This window comes from Plasmodium sp. gorilla clade G2, assembly GCF_900097015.1.
Source record: "Plasmodium sp. gorilla clade G2 genome assembly, chromosome: 12".
NCBI lineage: Eukaryota > Apicomplexa > Aconoidasida > Haemosporida > Plasmodiidae > Plasmodium > Plasmodium adleri (nom. inval.).
In genome coordinates this window covers 802,792-820,125 of record NC_041704.1, presented here as the reverse complement: position 1 = coordinate 820,125, position 17,334 = coordinate 802,792, and the positions used below count along the sequence as shown (strand labels likewise).

The 17,334-nt window shown below is 18.2% G+C and overlaps 6 protein-coding genes and 1 pseudogene across 6 annotated transcripts, besides 1 other annotated feature; 4 read left to right on the top strand and 3 right to left on the bottom strand.

Moving 5' to 3' along the window:
- Positions 1-1,112: 1,112 nt before the first annotated feature.
- PADL01_1220900 (pre-mRNA splicing factor, putative) lies at positions 1,113-2,975 on the bottom strand (the record flags this gene model as incomplete). The annotated part of the gene is made up of 1 exon (XM_028683166.1): positions 1,113-2,975. The coding sequence occupies one exon, from the start codon at positions 2,973-2,975 to the stop codon at positions 1,113-1,115; it is 1,863 nt and encodes a 620-aa protein (XP_028539371.1).
- Positions 2,976-5,827: 2,852 nt separating this feature from the next.
- PADL01_1220800 (conserved Plasmodium protein, unknown function) lies at positions 5,828-7,135 on the top strand (the record flags this gene model as incomplete). The annotated part of the gene is made up of 1 exon (XM_028683165.1): positions 5,828-7,135. One exon carries the CDS (start codon positions 5,828-5,830, stop codon positions 7,133-7,135), a length of 1,308 nt encoding a protein of 435 aa, XP_028539370.1.
- A 1,120-nt stretch (positions 7,136-8,255) lies between these two features.
- On the bottom strand, positions 8,256-8,939 carry PADL01_1220700 (D-ribulose-5-phosphate 3-epimerase, putative; the record flags this gene model as incomplete). The annotated part of the gene is made up of 1 exon (XM_028683164.1): positions 8,256-8,939. The coding sequence occupies one exon, from the start codon at positions 8,937-8,939 to the stop codon at positions 8,256-8,258; it is 684 nt and encodes a 227-aa protein (XP_028539369.1).
- A 1,185-nt stretch (positions 8,940-10,124) lies between these two features.
- On the bottom strand, positions 10,125-10,286 carry PADL01_1220600 (conserved Plasmodium protein, unknown function; the record flags this gene model as incomplete). The annotated part of the gene is made up of 1 exon (XM_028683163.1): positions 10,125-10,286. The coding sequence occupies one exon, from the start codon at positions 10,284-10,286 to the stop codon at positions 10,125-10,127; it is 162 nt and encodes a 53-aa protein (XP_028539368.1).
- Positions 10,287-12,015: 1,729 nt separating this feature from the next.
- PADL01_1220500 (raf kinase inhibitor) lies at positions 12,016-12,588 on the top strand (the record flags this gene model as incomplete). The annotated part of the gene is made up of 1 exon (XM_028683162.1): positions 12,016-12,588. One exon carries the CDS (start codon positions 12,016-12,018, stop codon positions 12,586-12,588), a length of 573 nt encoding a protein of 190 aa, XP_028539367.1.
- A 1,977-nt stretch (positions 12,589-14,565) lies between these two features.
- On the top strand, positions 14,566-15,713 carry PADL01_1220400 (aminophospholipid-transporting P-ATPase, putative; the record flags this gene model as incomplete). Its single annotated transcript, XM_028683161.1, has 3 exons — positions 14,566-14,615; positions 14,773-15,293; positions 15,373-15,713. The coding sequence occupies 3 exons, from the start codon at positions 14,566-14,568 to the stop codon at positions 15,711-15,713; spliced, it is 912 nt and encodes a 303-aa protein (XP_028539366.1).
- A 534-nt stretch (positions 15,714-16,247) lies between these two features.
- Positions 16,248-16,821, top strand: PADL01_1220300 (annotated as a pseudogene).
- Positions 16,248-16,821: a sequence feature (raf kinase inhibitor, putative).
- Positions 16,822-17,334: the final 513 nt, after the last annotated feature.

The window sequence follows — 17,334 nt, the reverse complement described above, 5'->3', positions numbered from 1 at the left end:
AATGATTTTATAATTAAATGAAAAATTAGGAGAATGACAAATAGCAATAATATTAAATGAAGTGTAAATTGCAGTATGAGAAAATATCTATGCAGGAAAAATATAACAATTAATAATATCCATAAAAATAAGATTAATAAAAATGAATTTAATGATAATATTCATAATATTATTAACAAATTTGTTGTAATGTCTTTACCACCGAAACGCCATATTACTTATTTTTTTTTCAAATATATCCAAAATATACAGTGATTCAAATATGTACCGATAATTTAGATGTCCTTAATTATTTAATCACCTTTTTTGAAAAATATAATAATGATTATTATGTATATGTGTTATATGTTTAATATTATAAATAAATGAAATTTATAGATATATAAATTCTTAGTTAATATATTATAAATACAAAATATATATTATTTTATATTTATATTTATAGATTTTCTCTAATGAAATAATATATATTTTATATATGGTTGGCCTTAAACAAATATTTATTAATATTATATTTTTGTTTATGCAAAACATGTATATATCTTACATATTTTATTATACACACATACATATATACAACATATATATATAAATATTGAATTATATAATGAACAACATTTTTGTTCATCACGTTTAATTACTATATATTTTTTTTTTTAAAGAATTCTATTTGTTTGTCTATTTATTTGTCTTATTATATATATATATATATATATATATTTATATTTTATGTTTTCCAATTTAACGTTGTAAAATATTGATTACGAATTAAAAATTATTTTAGAAAATAAGTCTACAAAAAATGTTAAAAAAAAAAAATATATACATAAATTAAAATGTACTGTATATATTTTTAATTTCTTTGTATTAATTAGAAAATATAATATATTAAATAAAATCAGAATTGAAATATATAATTAAAACAACAAAAAAAAAAAAAAAAAAAAAAAAAAGAAAGAAAAAGAAAAAAAAAATAGAATGGCATAAAATATAATAAAATAAAATTAATATAAAAAGCATATTAGTTAACATAATATGTATGAAGAATATATTAAAATGTTAAAAACAATAAATAAGCATATACGTATATATTTTATTGTTCATGAACTTTATTATTCCCATAATTTAATTGTTCCATCCCAACTAGCTGTGGCTAACATTGATGTTTTAAATGGATGCCAAACACAATCAATACATACATTTTTATGTGCTTTTATATTTTTAAAATTCACCATTTTTTTCCAGTTCCAAATAAATAATCCTCCATTGCTATCACCACTTATTACATATTTTCCATCATTACTACAAGATACATTAATTGAATACCCAATATTGTGATGACCTTTAAAAGTTTTTTTGGAAAATAATCGAAATTTGCCTGTAGCTTCATATACAGTTATTACATTATTCATGGATTGACATAAAAAAAAATTATTACTTGGATGTACAGAAACAGATGTTATTGAAAACATGGATGCATCTGATATATATTTAACTACTACAGGTAACCCATATTCCCAAATAAAAATTTTTTTATCATCTGATGTACTAATTAATTTTTTATTATTTTCACATAAGGTAATTGTATTTATTGCTTGTAAATGTTCATTATATTCTAATTCAATATTTCCTGTTCTGAAATCGATATGACATATTTTATTGTTAGCTCCTCCAACTAAGAATGTATTTGTATCATCTGGATTCAAACACAAACAATAGGGTGTTTTTTTTTGATTATATATTCCTTTTATTTTTCCATATTCTGTATCCCAATAAATTACATTATTATCATAACTACAACTTAAAAAACTGGAACCATCATTATCAAACAAAACATCTTTTACACCCTTAAAGTGACCTTTATATGTTCTTATACAACTTTTGGATTTGTATACACTCCATAATTTTAATGTATTATCTAAAGAAGCAGATAAAAGATAATTTCCATATTTTGGAAAAAATCGAATTTTCTGTACACCCATTTTATGCCCTTTATATGTATGGATTTCTTTTTTAGGTGGGAAATTTTCTTCTATCATGAAATCTCTTTCTTTATATTCAGCTGGTAATTGAAACCATGATTTATTATAAAATCCCATATTACCATCATCCTCATCATTTAATTCTTCATTTAAATGTAATGTTGAAATAATTTTATCATTATATAAAGTATTCTTATCCTTTATAACATTATTTTTAATTGCTTCTTCATAAGCACATGATTCTAACTTGGTTAATATATATTTATTTTTTTTTTTATCATTATTATCATCATCATTATCATTCTTTGCTTTTTTATTATCGTTTAATAAATCTTCCTTTTCTTCATTCTGTTCTTTTTTATTTGTTTCTTTTTCTTCCCATGGGCCTTTATATTTATCTAATATATTGTCATCATTATTTTTAGATCTTTTCTTTTTATGTCTTTTAAAAGTTAAATCTTCATTCATATTGTTTCTTTCATTTATATTTTTTGCTACTAAATAGTTAGCATAATTATTTTTATAATAATTTTTTAAAGCAGGGTTTTCAGCAATCCCAGTTACATTAAATTGATTATATTGATAATCAAATATATTTTTATTTACGAATGTAGTTTCAATAGTACCATTATAATGATTTTTATTTTCATTTTTTAAAAAGTTGTAATGTTCATTTATACTCGGTCCTTGTTGAGGCCTGTTCAAAATATTATGAAATTCAGGATTATCAAACATAATTTTTTTTTCAATATTTTGAAATTTCTCTTTGTAACATTTTATTTCCAAATCATATGTATTTACATCAGGAGCACAATTTAATGTATTAATAGGACGTATATTTATTATATCATAATTATTTTGGTCTTTATCATTTTTTTCTTTATTTTCAGAATATTCTGTATCATCATTTTTATTGGAAGAATTTTTCTTTGATTCATCTTCACCTTCTATATCTGATTCATTATTATCACTATACCCTTTTAGTAAATCCATTATTTATAAATAAATAAATATATACATATGTACCCTTAATATGATTGTAAATCAAATATTATTCGTATGTTGTGTTATATTATGAATATTATATGAATATAATATATATATATATATATATATTGTAACTTTTTCAGTGGAAAACAAACTCACTGAAAATGTTTTACATATAACAAAAATATATATATATAATAAAAACTAATATAATGACATCAGAAATATATTTGTTCATCGTTTTAAACAATACATTGAACTCTTTACAACACTGTTCTTTTTTATAATATATTTTTTATATAAAATTATTGAATTATTTAATTTTTGAAATATATATATATATATAAACATATCATTAATATATATGTTTCATTTAGTATATTTTCTAATATACATTTATTATAAGATGAATTGAAAATTTGTAAAAGAATTTACTTATATATTTTTTTTTTTAAATTCCTTTGCCTCTCTAACATGTAATTTATATATATATATATATGAATCCATATAACAGATATTTTTACATTCTTTTTTATATTTATTCTTTAAAAGGTCTTGCGTTTTATATATTTATTAAACCCTTTCATTTTTTTGCTAATTTTTTTTTTTTTTTTTCTGTTCATTAATATTTTAATTTTCTAAATTGACATATTTATTAAAAGATTGTACATTTTTTATTATTATATAAATTATATTTAGGATTTGTTTTCTTATATTTAATTATACAGAAAAAAATGAAATTATATCATTTAATATCAATATATTTATAAGATTTTATTTATTTTTTTTGTTCTTATGCAATTATAAAGATATATTTTTTAAGGCAAATAATTAAAACACTTGAATGAAGGGAAAAGTTTATATTAAATATATATATTATATAAAAAAATTTAATGTTATACATATATAAAACATATATATATTAATAATATTTTCAAGTATATATGTAATATAAAATGATGAATATTCGTATATAAAAGGAATTACTATTAAAAGTTATTTTTTTTTTTTATTTTTTTTTTTATATATATAAGAAAGAAAATATTTATATTAAATAAATAAATATATATATATATATAATATATTCTTTAATAATTAAAAAAAACACATTTTTTAAAACCTTTATATTTTTAAAAATTTATTTAATATTAAATAAAGTTATATATATTAATATATGTATCTATATTTATTAGGTAATATATAATTAAGAACATATATTAAAATTTTTTAATTAACACATAATATTTTATATTATATTAAAAAAGGAGATATACTTTAAAACAATATGGGGAACTAATCTTAATTTGGATTTTTTTTTTTTTTTTTATAGAATTAAAAAAGAAAAAAATACATAACTTATTATATATATAAATAAAATTCATTGCACAAAATGTGGACATAAAAAAATAATATGTCCAATTTGATTATTCATTCTTTCTACTTTCAATTACATGAAAATATATATATATATATATGAATGTATTGAAATTATACCATATTCTTCTAGTGAATATATGAAAAATAATAACTGTTCTATATAAGCTTATTATTGAATTGCATTATAATAATAATATTAACGTATAGAATAATATTTTTTACTTTTGAAATAAGAGAGAGAGAAAAAAAAAAAAAATATAACAACGTTGTGATTAAAATTATACTTTGAATAACATGTATAATTATAAGTATCTTTGTTTTTTTTTTTTTTTTTATATATTAAAAAATATAATAATTTTTTAATAAAATAAATTTATATAGTTATAAATCAAAATACATATTTGTAAAATTTATTATATAAAAATTTTAAGGTTGTGTGTAATATGTAAATATGTCCTATAAGTATATATAGTTAAGTATTTATTTATATAGGTCTTTTTTTTTTTCTTTTTGAAAATCCTTCTCAACATGTATATTATAAAAGATTTATGTTTTCATAAAAACAAAGAAATAAATGTTATTTTGTTATTAAAATTAAAATAATTTTTATATTTTGGTGTTGTATTTAGAACAAATACAAAATAGCTATTCTTCTTAAAAAAAAAAAAAAAAAAAAAAATACCTGATTTTAAAATATTTTAGCTGCCTATTAGCTTTTTTTTTTTTTTTGTATTGAGAATATAGACATATATATATATATTATATATTATATATTTACGTAAATTTTTTTTTTTTTTTTTTTTTTTTTTTGGTAAACTTGGTCACAAAAATTTAGCTATTTCCGCGTTATGTTGTAAATTATTAAGTAAATAAGAAAATAATAATATATAATTTAAAAGAATAATAAATGAATTATATTATGAAGAACAAGAAAAAAATAATTATAATATGTAGACAATTTTGAAATATTATATATTTTATTCATCTATCCTTTTCATCAAGTGATTTCATATTAAAACAATAATGTAACATTGTGTGATTAATGGACAGTTACACTTATATTGCTCTTTAATGCTAACATTGTGAAATATATATATATGTATACATATTTTACGGAAATAAATTTTCATATTATCCCCCCCCTCCCCCCAAAAAAAAAAAAAAAAATTAAATAAATAAATACATATATACATATATACTTTCTATATATATTTATAATATTTATAACAATACATAAAATTATTTAAAAAAAAAATGTATATGTGAAACTTAAAAATAGGTTTAAGAATTCAATACATATATATATATATATATATATATATAGTTATAATTTTTATTTTACAGTTTTCCACATTTGATTTTTATAATATATATATTTTTTTTTTTTTTTTTTGTGAAAAAGAATAAGAAACCAAATTTTATAAAGTAAAATAATGTCTGTATTTTTTCGTGTAAAATAAGAATAAAAATATTACAAAAATATGAGTGAAGAAAAATATAATTATTTGGATATGCATTTAAGTCGAAAAGGATCCATTTATGACTCTTTAATACATTTGAAACCAGAAAATGAAAATAAATTTGGTTTAGATGAAAATAGCGATATATGTAGAACCTTATCAAATTATGCAGATTATTCAACAAAAAAAGTAAAATACTTTGTTAATAAACGTTTTTCGGCAATAGAAAATATAGAGAAAAATATAGAAGACATTGATTATTCAACATTTAAATATTTTAGAACGTTGCCACCAAAATATAGTGACGAAAATGATATAAGAAATAATATTATTTTCAACAACAATAATATTTATATATATGCAGAAAATAAAAATGGAACGTTAAATGAGCAGGCTTGTATATCTATATCTCCTGATAATAATATTATATATTGTTCAACAAAAGGAAGAAGGTATACCATAGGTGGTCATGCAGGAATACAAAAGAATCTAAATAACGAATATAATTTTTTGGATGAAAACAATTTCATATCTCCTCAAAATAGTATCAAAACATATACATATGATGCTTTAGACAGTTCGGATTTATCTAGTTCTTTTCCAAAAATTAATTTAATTAAAACTAATGACGTCTTAGAAGATACAAATACAAATAAGATAAATACAGCAAATATATTTAATGAACATATAATAATGAATTCATGTGAATCTAGTAACTTAAATACCACTAAATGCTTATCCAAAAATTTATCCGTGCAAAAGTTATTTAAGTATTATAAAAAATGTTCACAAGATTTGGAGCATGAACAACGAATATGTAAACCTTGTGCCCATGTATATAATGGTAGTACATGTATGAATGGAGATGAATGTTCCTTTTGTCATCATCCTGACCATGTATTAATATCTGCAAAGAAATGGAAAAAGCTTGTAAAAAATAATATGGAAAAGTTAAATATCCTATTGCACATTCTACGCAATCCAGATGATGTAAATGCGAACTTATTAAATGAAATGATAAAGCAAAATACGAAAAACTTAAAAAAAAATAAAAAAATAAATAACACCAAGAATAATACTATTATTAATATGTATAATCAGAACGTAAGACATTCCAATAGTAACAATAATACTATAAATGATATGAACAATAATAATATAAATAAGAGACATAATAAGAATAGAATATTTTATTTTCCACAAAGAAACACAGACACCGTATTAAGACCACCCTATAATAATTATGAATCTAATGAAACTACAGATATGTATAAAAATAATTATCAAGGAAGGAATTATAATTTTAGTTCATATCGCATGAATATGTAAGAAATGTATATTAATCAAAAAGGAAGATGATAAAAAAAAGTATAAATTTAATTTAAATATGAAAATTAAATTATAAATGAAGTGAAGCAAATCTAAGAAGAAATTCTTATAGTCCATTTAAAAATATCATTACTATTACTATTATTATTACGTATTAGAAAAATTGTATAATTTTTAATGTTCTATATATTAAATGGACACACACATATATATATATATATATATTAAAAATTATATTTCTACAGTTGTATATTTGAATTGTAATTGAATAACGATAAGACATTATTATATACAAATGATTAATTTTTTCGTATTTATTTAAAAAAAATATATAATATGTATATTGTTTTTTTACCTAATGTATTCTATTATATATTGTGTTTGAACACTAAAATGATATATATATATATATATATATATATATATATGTATATTTCTTTACCTAGTTTATTTTTTCCTCCTTATTATCCTTCAATATGTACATAACATTTCTATGTTGAAAAAGTTTATTTACTCTAAATATTGTATTTTTCCTTATTTGTATATATTAACCCATATATATAAAGTATTATTAATGTAATTATTTATAATATTTTTATGATTTAATTTGATATATTAATTAGAATTTCATTTTTTTTTTTTTTTTAAACATATTTTTAAACTTTATAATAATATATAGGTACATTTCATACTTCTTTATATTCTTTTCATTATAAAAAAATATATAAAAGAATAATATTTCATCGAAGATCCTTTAAAATGTATTATCATTGCCAACTTATTTATATAATGTTTGTGAAACAATTTGGTTTTATATTTGATTTTAAATATATCTAAATATAAGGACTAAAAATTAAGGTATTTTTAGAGTATTATTATATATTTAATTAAATTTTCATATATAATATTATAAAAGTTTTATTTTTAATTATTTTATTTTTTTTTTTTTTTTTTGTTTAAAATATAGAAAGAAGAAAAAAGTAACAAATTGGAATACACAAACATATTTCATTGTAAAAACAAATGAACAAAACAAAAATCATAAATATATAATAAACTTATTAGTATTATGTATACACATCAATTTGTCTGGTTATAAAACAAAAATATAACTTATGAGTTAATTTTTCAAATATTTCTGGACTGATGCTCTCATTGTGTCAATAACATATTTTGGGTCCTCCGCATTAAAAATACTAGTTCCTGCAACAATAATATTGGCTCCGTGAGAAGCAGAAATTTCGGTGGTTTCAATATTTAATCCTCCATCAACTTGAATATTTAAATTTTTATATTTTTTTCTAAGAAATGAAACTTTACCCATCATATCATGCATAAATGATTGCCCTCCAAATCCTGGTTCGACAGTCATAACTAAAACTGTATTTATTAAATTAGTATCTAATAAGGGAACTAATTTTTGTACATCGGTTTTAGGTTTGATAGAAATTCCACACCATAAATTATTATCTCTAATTTCTTTGGCTAGTTGTATACATCTTTCAGTATCTTCATTTAATGCTTCAAAATGAAAAGTTAGTTGATTTGATGTTTTTAACAATGGTACATATTTTTCTGGATATTCAACCATTAAGTGTACATCAAAAAAAATACTTTTTGTATATTTTTTTAAATTATTAATAACAGGTGGACCAAATGATAAATTAGGAACAAAATGCATGTCCATAACATCTAAATGGATCCATTCTGCACCCAAAGATTCCATTCGTTGTGTTTCTTCAGCTAATTTGCTTATATTGGATGCAAGTACTGAAGGGGCAATTATAGCTTTTAACGTACTCATTTTGAGTATTTCTTATAAAGATATGTTCTTTTATTTCTACATGTAAAGAAAATATTATTTTCAGCAAAAAAAAAAAAAATAAATAAATAAATATATAAATAAGAAATATATATTTTTAATATGTTTTGTTAAAATTATATTTTTTCACTATATATATATATATATATATATATATATATATATATTTTATATGTATGTACAAATGAACATGAAAAAATAAAAGCATTCAATTCTTAAATATTTGATATTTCAAATATAGTGAATGAATCTGTAAAAAAAAAAAAAAAAAAAAAACCAAAAAAAAAATTATACTCCAAACAATCTAAAACTTGATGTAATATTATAAAACATATCCCTTTTAAAAATATAATTTTTTTTTTTTCTTAAAATTATATAATTGAGATAATAAGATTATATAAAGTAAAATATGTGTAAATATTATTATGTTATTTATTTAATTAATTATATTAATAAATAATATTTTTTTTATATGAAAAAGGAAGCGAAAAATTAAGATTTTTCTTTATATATATTATATATAATATATTAATAATATTTTTACGTTAAAAAGCGTTCCCACAATAATATATATATAATATATATTATATATTATATATAAATTATATAATATTACTCATAAATAATATATATATATATATATATATATATATTTTATGGGATTAAAAATATATATTTTTAAAATTATATATAAAGTTTTGATTCACCAGTATATAATATTTTCCCATATGTTTAAAATCTACTAACAAATTAAAAAAAAAAAAAAAAAAAATTAATACCTTTTAAAAATATTAAATAATTATAATATATTGATTATTGTTCTTATTATATATTTAATATACCAGAATAAATTGATGTTTATATATATATATATTTTTATAATGATCATATGCCGTTATATTTTGTGTATTATTTTTGCAACGAATATCTTATATTCTTGCTCTTAATAATATTTATGAATTTATTTTTGCATTTTTAAAATTAGTATATAGAAAATATATTAACACATAAACTTTTGTTTGTATAGAAAAAAAAAAAAAAAATTATCAACTTAATAAAAAGACAAAACAACAACATTTATAGTATGGATGATTCAAAAAAAAAAAAATAAAATAAATTAATAAATAAATAAGAAATGGTTATATAATATATTTTAAATTATAATCATTAGAATACTCCTAGAAAAAATAATATAAAGAAAAATACAAAAATAACAAAACAAACTAGAAATATAAATAAAACCTGTATTAAATATATACGTACGTTTAAACATTCATCAGAATCATCAATGGATGGTTTTTCAACTAGGGCTTCTAAATCGTCATCCATTTTGATATATGGTTATAAATAATTTGTTTTTTTATTTATATAGTATAATATTCCTTATTTCGGGTGCATTCTATTCGTAACCTTTTTATTATATTATATTTTTAGTATTTTAAAATTTCTTTATCGTTTAAATGTGTGTAATTATACATATCTTTATCGCTCCTATAATTTGCATTTATCAGCTTTGTAATTAAAAAAAAAAAAAAAATAGATAAAGAAAAACTTGAATTAAAAATATTATTTATGTTTTATAAATAATTTATTATATATAATTAATAATTGTATGAAAATTATATATATTAGTAATCCTGATGTTTATAGTTAATTGTAGAAAAAAAGGTTATATATATGAATAATATAAAAATCAATATATAAAATTTCTGTTGTATTTATTAAAATAATTTTATCTTTCTATATAGATATATGTAAAGAATTATACATTCGGTTTAGTTATGGTTGAAGTTATAGAATAAAATTGAAATGTAATACAGTATTTACAATTCAAAATTTTGAAATGTTCTTATATAAACATATATATATATATATATATATATATATATATATATATATATATATATATATGTATATATTTATTTATGAGACATTATGATTCCAAATTTATATAATATATTTTATAATATTTTCTGTAATACATATTTAGGTTACTTTATTTTTTCTTGTAGTATTAGCACTATATAGATGATATAAACTTATTTCAAGTATTTTTATTTTTTTTAAAACTGTACATTTGATACATATATATGCACATAGAAATATGTACAACATATATTTATTATAATATTAATAAATATATACAAATGTGTACACATAATATGGGGAATATATTTATTAATAATATATATACATACATATATATATGTATATATAATGGTTGAATTATTTATAATATTTTTAAAGAATAAGGAGAAAAGTTTAAAATTAAAAAAAAAAATAAATGAACGTATAAAAACAGAAATAACTTTTTTTGTTATTTATGTGTAGGGCATGCAAACATGTTTTAAAAAAAAAAAAAATAAAAAAAAAAGGAAAGGTAGCCATATGGTGAGCTATTTAAAAATCTTATAAGAAATAGAATAATATGTATATATATATATATATATATATATATATATATATATATTTACTATTAGTTGAAAATTATATAGAACACATGAGTAAACAAATTAAAACATAAATATTTTTGGTTACATAAGAATTTACACAATTTGGCTATTTTTTTTTTTTTTTTTTTTTTTTTTGTAAAAAGCTTTTATAAAATCCTTTTGCATATAAAAGAACACAGCATATTCGAACCAAATAAACATATATTTATTTTGATGTCTTTATATAAAAAAATTAGCAAAATAAATATATAAAATATATATAATAACTTTTAAGACGTCGAATATATTTTTGGAAGTGTAAAATTTAAAAATTATATATGTAGAGTTTGTAATATAATTTATATATATATATGTAAGGATAAAAAAAAAAAAATTTTTGTGATGAAAATAAATTATAAATATTTATACAAGTATTTGATCTATAATAATAATATTATATATATATATATATATATATATATTTTAAAGTGTTTATATATTATACAGTTATATATATTTTTTTCTGATTTGTACAGTAAGAAGTGCATAAATGAATATTTTTTTCTATAAAAATTGTTCCATATAAAAAATATATATACATATATACCTTTTTTAAGTTTGATATAATGACAATACCTACCATAAGTGAACTTAAAAAGGATAGAATTATACCTCACGTTTTTCCAAATGATAATATTGATTTGAACGTAGAACTTTTTATAAGTTTTAAAGCAGGAAAAGAAGTGAATCACGGAAATGTTTTAGATATTGCTGGAACTGGAAGTGTACCAAGAAATATAAAATTTTCAGAAGAACCTCCAGATGGTTATTGTTTTGTTTTATTCATGGTAGATCCTGATTATCCTTCGAGATTACGACCAGATGGTAAGGAATATGTTCATTGGGTGGTATCAGGTATAAAATCGAAAGAATTAATAAAGGGAACTCAAAAAAATTGTATAACTATATTGCCATATGTAGGTCCATCTATTAAGAAGGGTACAGGTTTACATAGAATTAGTTTTATTATTTCCTTAATAAAAGAAGAAGATAAAGATAACATTACAGGCTTACCTCATTATAGAGGAGAAAAATATATTACAAGAGTAAAATTTAACAATTATGAATCAGTTCATAATATTGCTCAAATTAATAATATGAAAATTGTAGGTTATAATTGGTGTCAAATTGAAGGGTAGAAATATTTATTTTGTGAATTATATGAATAGCAAATATGTGTATCTAAATATATAGACATTATATCATAATAATAATTATTATTTTTACACATACAATATATTTTCATTTACTTTTTTTTTTTTTTGTTTTTTTTCTATTTTTTAATTTCTCATATAAATCAAATATTTACTTACCATTTTTAAACCCATTTTACTATATTGTTATACATATGTCATTTTTGAATTTTCTAAGTACACAATTTTTACAAAAAAATTATTTGAATTGTAATTTGTGGGAATATAAAACATATCACATAATTAGCATATAAAAAAACTATTTTGGTAATAACATATTTAAATATAAGGCAATTAAAATAAATACGAAAAAAATATTTTTATAAATGAATAAACAAATACATATATATATATATATAATACATTTTTTTTAATTATTTTATTTATTATATGTTATTTTTGTTTTTTTTTGGGTTTCATTATTGTAAAATTAAAATAAAGAAAAAATTATCATAATAGATTTTATATAGAATTAGCATTTTTGCAAAAATAAAAAAAAATCTCCCACTATTTATTTTTTATACGAAAACACATTCGATTAATTTTTTTTTTCAATAAATATATAGATTTTATATGAAACCCCTAAAAATAAAGTGTTAAGAAAAAAAAAAAAAAAAAATTATATGTTTAAAAAAAAAATGTAATTATTTTAAAAAATAATAAAATTTTAAATTATAAAAAATAAAATAATATAGTGAAAATATATTTATATTATTTTATTTATTTTTGTAAACTTGTGTTTTCATATATATTTATTATATCATACAAAATTTATATAAATATTTTATATATTATATATAAGATATATTATATATATATAATTAATATATATGTATTTTTATATTAGATATATATATATTATATATATATATATATATATATATATATATTAAAAATTATAATATATAAATTTTATTATTGTAATTAAAAAATGCATATTTCACATGTGGTACATATAAAAGTTAATTTATAAAATTTAAAAGAAATAAAAAATTAAAAAAATTAAAATTAAAATTCTAAAAAAAAAAAAGAAAAAAAAAAAAGAAAATTTTCTTTTTTTGGAAATAAAAATTTTTTTTTCCGTATATTTTTTTTTCATAAAAATATTATAATAAATATAATATATATATATATATATATAATATATATATATATTGAATATATATTTGAAATATTATTTAATCCATTTTAATTTTTTTTTATGTATATATATAATATATTTTTTATTAAGGAAAATTTAATTTGTATTTTAGAATTTATTATAATATATATATATATTTATATTTTGATATATTCCTATTGCGCTATATTTATATAACCTACTTTTATTATTTATAAATTTTGTAAAACGAAAACATATAATATATATATATATATATATTATATTGTTATTTTAAAACAAATAGAAATTATGAAATTATTAACCAAAAATTGTCTTAAGATTTATAGAAATAATTTTTATATGAAACTAACATAATATACACATATATATAATATATATATATCTAATTAAATTCATTTCATTTTTTTTTCCTTTTTTTTTTTTTTTTTTTTTTTTGTGTGTTGTTATATATACAATAATGATAAGAATAATAATATACGTTATATATATGTGAACACTTTTATATACATTTTGAAGTTTTTGTATAATTTGTTTGTATATTTTCCTTTTTGAATTTTTGTATAATTTTTTATTTGAATATCTTGAAGATTTAATATATAAAGTGAAAATTGTATACATATAATATCAATATATATATATATATTTTCATTTGAAATTTGATATCTCTAAAGTTAAAAATTTCAAAAAAAAAAAAAAAAATGCCTTAAATGTTTAAATATAGGTATATGTATAAAACAAAACAAAAAAAGAAGAAATAATATTTACATTGCTATAAGTATAAAATAAGTAAAAGGAGAAACATGTCCTTAGTTTATAGGAAAACACTGAACTTTTTAAAAGGAAAAAATGAGTAAGTTATAAATAAATATATGTAAATTAAATTTATTATGGTTGTATAGAAATGCTAAAAAGTGTGAACAATAATTTTTTTTTGTACATGTATTTGATGCTATATATATATATGTATATATTTATTTATTTATTTTTTTTTTTATTTATCTTTGTAGAGATGATAAGGATATTAAAATAAACATAAATGGGGAAAACAAAAGGACCTGTAACAATTCCGTGATAACGTCTAAATATACCGTTTTTAATTTTATATTTTTAAATATGTATGAACAATTTCATAAGATATCAAATGTGTATTTTTTTTTCATTGGTATATTACAAGTAATACCTCAATTTACTGCTACCAATGGAATTCCTACAGTTTTTTTCCCCCTTCTAATTGTGCTAACAGCGAACGCCATAAAAGACGCTTTTGAAGATTGGAATAGGCATAAAACAGATAAAATTGAAAATAATAGAATGTGCTATGTTATCGTAAATGAAGAAGAAAAAAATATATATGAAGAGAAAAGTAATAAGAAGAATATTTTTAAAAAATTAAAAAGATATATTTTTGGAAATCGTAAGATTTGTAGTACTGAAAATTATTATGATGAAGATGATATGTATGATGATGAAATTACTGATATTAATGATTATATTAATAATTATGAAGAAAATTTAGAAAACATTGAAGGTACTGTTAAAAAAAAGATGGAAAGATATAAAAGCTGGTGATATTATTTTATGTAGAAGATCTGAATTTTTCTGTGCAGATATCTTATTATTATGTACTAGTCATAAAAATGGCATTGCCTTTGTTGAAACCTCTAGTTTAGATGGTGAAACAAATTTAAAAGTAAAAGAAGCTAATGCATTTTTATTTAATATATTAGGCAATGATAGAAATATTGCAATTGATAAAGTGAAAAATTTAAAAGGTTTTATTTTAAGTGATAAACCAAATAAAGATTTATCTACCATGTATGGTACTATTTATTTTGAAAAGGATAAGAAAATAGATGTAGAAAATATTGGTATACAAGAATTATTAAAAAAAACAACGGAAGAAATAGAATATCGAAAAAAAAGGTTATCTAGTGTAAGATTTAAGTAAGAGTAGTAGTATTATCGGAAGTAATATATGCAACGACAATAATAATAGTAATAATAATAAAAGTGATAGTAAGATATGCTTTTATAAAATCCTTTTGCATATAAAAGAACACAGCATATTCGAACCAAATAAACATATATTTATTTTGATGTCTTTATATAAAAAAATTAGCAAAATATAAATATATAATATAATAACTTTTAAGACGTCAATATATTTTTGGAAGTGTAAAATTTAAAAATTATATATGTAGAGTTTGTAATATAATTTATATATATATATATGTAAGGATAAAAAAAAAAAAATTTTTGTGATGAAAATAAATTATAAATATTTATACAAGTATTGATCTATAATAATAATATTATATATATATATATATATATATATATTTTAAAGTGTTTATATATTATACAGTTATATATATTTTTTCTGATTTGTACAGTAAGAAGTGCATAAATGAATATTTTTTCTATAAAAGTTGCACCATATAAAAAATATATATACATATATACCTTTTTTAAGTTTGATATAATGACAATACCTACCATAAGTGAACTTAAAAAGGATAGAATTATACCTCACGTTTTTCCAAATGATAATATTGATTTGAACGTAGAACTTTTTATAAGTTTTAAAAGCAGGAAAAGAAGTGAATCACGGAAATGTTTTAGATATTGCTGGAACTGGAAGTGTACCAAGAAATATAAAATTTTCAGAAGAACCTCCAGATGGTTATTGTTTTGTTTTTATTCATGGTAGATCCTGATTATCCTTCGAGATTACGACCAGATGGTAAGGAATATGTTCATTGGGTGGTATCAGGAATAAAATCGAAAGAATTAATAAAGGGAACTCAAAAAAATTGTATAACTATATTGCCATATGTAGGTCCATCTATTAAGAAGGGTACAGGTTTACATAGAATAGTTTTATTATTTCCTTAATAAAAGAAGAAGATAAAGATAACATTACAGGCTTACCTCATTATAGAGGAGAAAAATATATTACAAGAGTAAAATTTAACAATTATGAATCAGTTCATAATATTGCTCAAATTAATAATATGAAAATTGTAGGTTATAATTGGTGCCAAATTGAAGGGTAGAAATATTTATTTTGTGAATTATATGAATAGCAAATATGTGTATCTAAATATATAGACATTATATCATAATAATAATTATTATTTTTACACATACAATATATTTTCATTTACTTTTTTTTTTTTTTTTTTTTCTATTTTTTAATTTCTCATATAAATCAAATATTTACTTACCATTTTTAAACCCATTTTACTATATTGTTATACATATGTCATTTTTGAATTTTCTAAGTACACAATTTTTACAAAAAAATTATTTGAATTGTAATTTGTGGGAATATAAAACATATCACATAATTAGCATATAAAAAAACTATTTTGGTAATAACATATTTAAATATAAGGCAATTAAAATAAATACGAAAAAAATATTTTTATAAATGAATAAACAAATACATATATATATATATATATATATATATATATATATAATACATTTTTTTTAATTATTTTATTTATTATATGTTATTTTTGTTTTTTTTTGGGTTTCATTATTGTAAAATTAAAATAAAGAAA